The sequence below is a fragment of the Mizuhopecten yessoensis genome, unplaced genomic scaffold (genome assembly GCF_002113885.1).
Source record: "Mizuhopecten yessoensis strain PY_sf001 unplaced genomic scaffold, ASM211388v2 scaffold1379, whole genome shotgun sequence".
Lineage (NCBI taxonomy): Eukaryota > Metazoa > Mollusca > Bivalvia > Pectinida > Pectinidae > Mizuhopecten > Mizuhopecten yessoensis.
The window spans coordinates 926,113-932,196 of record NW_018404017.1 but is presented as its reverse complement, the minus strand read 5'-3'; the positions used below and the strand labels follow the sequence as shown (position 1 = coordinate 932,196).

Genomic DNA, 6,084 nt, shown 5'->3' with positions numbered 1-6,084 from the left:
AGACGATCCGATGCACTTGACGCCAGCCTACACAGAGACCTGCGTAAAAGACAGCACATGGTCACCTTCATGAAGAAGGTTTTGGACAATGAACACGCTGAGATAGCCCCAGCCTTATCAGACGACGAGGAATGCTGGTACTTACCATTATTCGGCGTCTATAACACCAACAAACCTGACCAAATACGAGGCGTCTTCGACTCGTCGGCCAAACACCATGGTGTCTCGTTGAACAGTGTTCTCCTTTCCGGACCTGATCTCACAAACAACCTCCTTGGAGTCCTCCTTCACTTTAGAAAGGAGGCCGTAGCTATCACAGCCGACATCCAGCAGATGTTTTATTGTTTTCGAGTCAAACAAGAGCATAGGAACTTTTTAAGATTCCTTAGGTACAAAGATAATGACCCAGACAAGGAACTGATTGACTACCTGCATGACGGTCCATATTTTTGGGAATAGTCCCTCGCCGTCGGTGGCTACCTTCGGGCTCAGGAAGGCTGTTGAAACCGCCGATACCGATGTTAGAGAATTTGTTGGACGCGACTTTTATGTTGACAACGGGATAACATCGTGCGCAGAGGAATCAGAGGCTATCAACCTTATGGAAAAGACCAAGAAATCCCTCCTAGAGGGTGGTAACATGAGGCTCCATAAAATTGCTTCCAACAGTGAGGTCGTACTGAATGCGTTCGAACCCATTGACTTAGCAAAGAACATCAAGGACCTTCACCTCAACACTGATACCCCTCCATTACAGAGAAGTCTGGGGCTCAACTGGAACATCATGTCAGACACCTTCACCTTCAAAACAGCTGCGGGCATCAACGATAAACCATACACGAGACGTTGGGTATTGTCTGTGGTAAACAGTCTTTTCGATCCCATTGGATTTGTCGCCCCTGTTGTGATTAAAGGCAAACTACTCTTACGAAATCTAATGTCCAACTCCTTGGATTGGGACGAACCCCTACCTACAGACCGACAAGCTGAGTGTGACGTATGGAGAGAATCCCTCTTCCTATTGGAAAGCGCCCACATTCCGCGACCGTATACGGATCTACTCTCTACAGAGGTCGTGAGAAAAGAAATCCTCATATTTTCTGATGCATCAAAGGAAGCCATTGAAGCAGTTTCGTATGTGAAAATATTTGAAGCAAGTGGAAAACATCACATTGGATTTCTACTCGGAAAGGCCAATGTGTTGTCTACATTCATGGCCGATGTCACCGCTATTGTAAACGCACGACCCATCGTGCCAGTCTCTCATAAGAAGACATTTTCCTGAGTCAGTCCTCCACCAGGGAAGACAAATCACAGAAGGCGCCGTAAGAACGGCAGGTTCTGGATCATCGGTGGGAAACGGCTTGTGTCCTCCCTCATACATAGCTGTGTTCAATGTAGAAGGCTTCGAGGTCAAGTGGAGTGCCAAAAGATGTCTGACTTGCCTATTGACAGGTTGAAACCCAACCCACCTTTTACATACGTGGGAGTCGACATCTTTGGACCCTGGTCGATCGTCACCCGCAAAACCAGGGAAGGGTCCGCCCAAAACAAACGATGTGCTATACTGTTCACTTGTTTGGTCACCCGGGCTATCCACATTGAGGTGGTTGAGGAACTCAGCAGTGCGTGATTTATCAACGCTTTAAGGAGATTTACAGCGATCAGGGGCAGTGTTAAATTATTCCGCTCAGACCGGGGAACCAATTTTGGTGGAGCTGTCAACCTGTTGGAGATCGACACAATCAACGTGGAGGATGGATCAGTAAAGAATTTCCTATACAACCATGGAACCACTTGGAAATTTAATACTCCCCACTCCTCTTACATGGGAGGAGTATCGGAACGCATGATAGATGTTTCGCGGAGGATTCTGGGCTTGCTGGTCATGTCGCGGAAGAATTTGACCCACGAGGTGTTGTCTACATTCATTGCCGAAGTCACCGCTATTTTTAACGCACGACCCATCGTGCCAGTTTCTACCGATCCTGATGTGCCTGGGATACGATCACCTTCCGTCTTACTGACACAAAAAACAGATCCAGTTCCGGATAATTTTGAGCATTTGGACCTTAAGGACATGTATGTTTCGCAGTGGAAGAATGTCCAGGTGCTTGCCAACGATTTTTGGAGACGTTGGAGACATGAGTACCTCCACACTCTTCAGAAGAGTGAGAAATGGAATGATAACCGTCCCAACTCCAAGAAAGGAGACATTGTCTTACTCATGGACTCCCATGTCGCCAGAAACAACTGGCCACTAGGAGTTGTGGAGCTTGCGTTCGCCAGCGATGACTCACGTGTGAGAAAGACGCAGATTCGTGTTTCTAGGTACGGAAAACTGACAAGGTTCCTGAGGCCCAACTCTGAGCTCCTCCTCCTGGTCTCTGAGTGATTCCTAGTGTTAGAGCTGACTCTCAATAACCTTAACGCAATGTTTACTTATCGTTTCAAAGAATTTTAGTGACATTGAATTTTTCATGTTTATTGTTGCGATTTCTAGTCGAAATCTATATGTGTAGATCTATAGTGATTTTTCTGGTCAAATCAGAAGGGAAGTGTTGTGCCCTACTATTACGGTTTTTTTTCAATGCACTGTGCGGTACATTTGTGCACAACTCTAGTGATGTTCTGGTCTTTGTTACGTGGGACCTCTATAATCGCAGTACCTTTAGAGTTATCGCCCTTGCGAACTTTTGTTTTCCTGCCGTTCACAGACATGGTTCTTCTCGGGAAGATTTTCTACTATCATTTCGTTACATGACATTGTGTGCTACTGCCACCATAGAGTAAGTGATTACAATGATTGAAGATACCTTTGTTTCATCATAAACATTTCATGACATTGATTTCTGTGACATTTCATAAACATTGCGATATCACATCACATAATGTTCCTTGGTTATTGTGAGACATTGTTGTGAGATATACTGCCAAATGGCATTCAAATGTTCCGGTACTAATTTTAACATCGTCCTTTTTTTACAGTTTTTACCCTCCCTGGAGGATTGGCGACATTAAAGATTATACAAAAACCAACACGTCTTTTGGAGTTGTTACAAATGTAAAGGAATCTATCGTTATGCCGTGTTCAAATCTTAACTGGTCATATAAACCTTTGGTGTGTGATATTCAACAGAAATATGATATGAATATTTTCTTGTTCTTAAAGGGCGACAAGAAAACACTAAGGAACAAAAGACCTGTAGGTTTTACCAGTGTAATAAGTATATAGTAAAATAATGGACAAAATTATAAGAATAAAAACATGGAACACTTGGAGAGAAATGATAAGAACTGGAGACAACCAGAATGATTTTTTATAATCGTTAACTTGGCAATAATTAACTTATTCACTGTCGGGAACGTCCTTGCAACAGCCAATATCATATTAGGATGGGTACCTAGGGAGACACCGCCTGAAACAGAAAGTAGATAGTAACGAAGGAGATAGGATTGACAGGAAACGAGAAAGATCCTTAGTGTTTAAATGGGCGTCTCTTCCATGTCCGATTATGCAGGGGTGGGGGCACATTAGACGTCCCTTACGACCAAGTGGGATACAGCAGGCCTTTTCTTTCCTTGAACCTTTCTTGGTTGAAATCAAACTTCTGGATTTTTGTTTTATATTTGTGAGATTTTATGGAAAGTGATATTTCTAATTTTGGGTTAATATATGTTCTACGACAAACATCAGACATAGCAGGTCCTTAGAGAAAACTGGAAGAGGAAAATTACAAATTGGCTGTTGATTCCTGTAAATTTCATATCAAATACGAGCACGCTGTCTAATTTCCCTCAGGAGAAAGATTATGTAGCCCATAACACAGTAATAAATAAAATAATATTTCCTTGAAGTAGTCGATGTGTCTCGTATCTCGCCACTGAGGAAATGTTTATTATATAGCGGAACTCTTACTTCATGTAATGTCCAGTGTTTCAATTGACGTCTGGAGATTCTCGCGGCATCTTTTATTTTGAACAATTCGCAGGACTCAATTTCATCCGAAGCAAATAAAGTGAAATATTGATTAACACAAATATTTTCTTGTTATTTAAACATAAAACATAAGTCATCGCCGATTTTCGTTTTACCCATGTTTTGACTGCCATTGGTTTAACATCCAGGCGACAGACGGCATCACATGAAGACGGCTGCCTTGGGAAGACGACCCCAAAGGAAAGAGTACGCAAAAGAAACAAAAAGGATCCAATGTGTTAACTACATTGCGAAGTAATGATATCGGGCGTTGTGTCGTGTTACCGCATTCAGGTCATGACCTTTAAATGAAATTACACTTAATGGGCATTCGAGTTTAGGTTAGTTGGTTTTTCATGGTTTAACATCCCATCAACAGCCTAAGTCAACTAAGTACGTGTCTAAATGTGTTGTGTGTGAAAACCACTGTACACTGAAGCGGGGTTGTAATTGCAAACACACAAACAATGCAATCTGCAAAAATGCGCAGCATCCTAACGTTTAGAAACCACACTAATGCTCCGTCGAAAATAACATCTGTGTTGAATTGTATGTAAGGAGTGTATGCTTCGTCGTAAAAGATTAACACATTGATCAATTCATTTCTGCGAAATTAAAAAATAGATATATCTTGCGTAGAAAAGTTGCATTAATATTTGCATGGATTGTGATGATTCCGACAATTAATGTCTAAAATGTCAGCATAAAGCACTGAAACAACATGGCCACGTGTAGCTTCAAGTAATTGAGGTAATAACATTTTTCAAGAAAATGATTGAACCATGAATCCTCCTGCACTATGTGTTAAAGATAACGTAATGTCGTACTACAAAGAGATAACCATACAAGAAAGTGAGTTAACTATCACAAAAACATTATTGCTGGAAGTTTCCAAAATAAAAGAAGGATTTCCACTCCTTATGCAAACATGTCTACGTACTTAAACTAGTGAATTGGTCGGCTAGTATCTGTTTCCCGTCGCGTTGGTTGATAAAGTCGCTGCAGTGTAATTATTTCTATATTAGTTCTGCCATTCACATGTAGCGGATTTTATTTTCTCCTGTGTATAATTATCTAGTCTGTTGTTTCTGTATCTTCACGAGGTTTTATCGTTCAGTAGATTAATGCCTTCAAAGCAAGCTGACGTTCTGGGAAAAGTATTTTGTCAACACGAAGCTTGAATTGGTAAGTGCTTTAATACAGCGTATGGTACATTTAAAGTATCGGAAGGAATGCTATTTAGATAGTGGTGTGGTAATTATCACAAATCGATAATCAAAACATGATAGAAAAATGCAATATTTATATCATACATCACAAAAAAGTACGAATATCCTGATCCGGGGAACAGCATACCTGCAGCTGATAATGGCTGAATCATTGCCATAACCTCCCCAATAACAAATTCCTCTTTGGAATTTTTAGAGTCAACCATATCAAATACTAAATTTGTAATTTTGTACATGTACAAAGGATATTTAAACTGCTTTGACTGTAGAATTCCACATCTTCTAGACGTCCGTAAAAATTCACATAATCAAGGGTTCTGCAGCTCAATTAAAATATATCTGGTACTGAAGAGAGATTATACAATTGTAAGTCATATCATTGCAATAAATAAAATCGTATTTTTCTGGAGTGCGCAATACGTCTCGTATCTTTTAACACTGACAATATTTATTACGTCTATGAACTCTTATATAATGCAATGTACAATACTTGCATTTCACGACGGTAAACACCTTTGACATTGAAGATTTCGTTTGACATATTTTATCATTGTTGTAAAATAGATAAAGTTGATTTTTAAAGACATGTTTACGCACATATTTTTGGTTCGGCAAAATTGTGTATATTTCTTTAAAGCAGCTCATAATTCAAAAATTGCATTTGGCAATATATTACAATTCTGATGTATGAATATCTAAAATCTAAACAAGTCGAACGACATTAAGGCACCACATCTGTCTTTTTATTTGTGCCTATGTTACCAATCTTCTGCTGTATTGTGTTTGGTACAATCGGCTCATTACGGACTCTTTACAAAGATATTTTTCAGCTGACCTCATTGCAAACTAGGGACTTTCAATAGAATGTTTATTTGT

General features: G+C 40.2%; 1 protein-coding gene across 1 annotated transcript; it reads left to right on the top strand.

Annotated features, from left to right (window-relative positions):
• Window positions 1-433: 433 nt before the first annotated feature.
• LOC110460560 lies at window positions 434-1,285 on the top strand. The gene has a single exon (XM_021513538.1). The coding sequence runs from the start codon at window positions 434-436 to the stop codon at window positions 1,283-1,285; it is 852 nt and encodes a 283-aa protein (XP_021369213.1).
• Window positions 1,286-6,084: the final 4,799 nt, after the last annotated feature.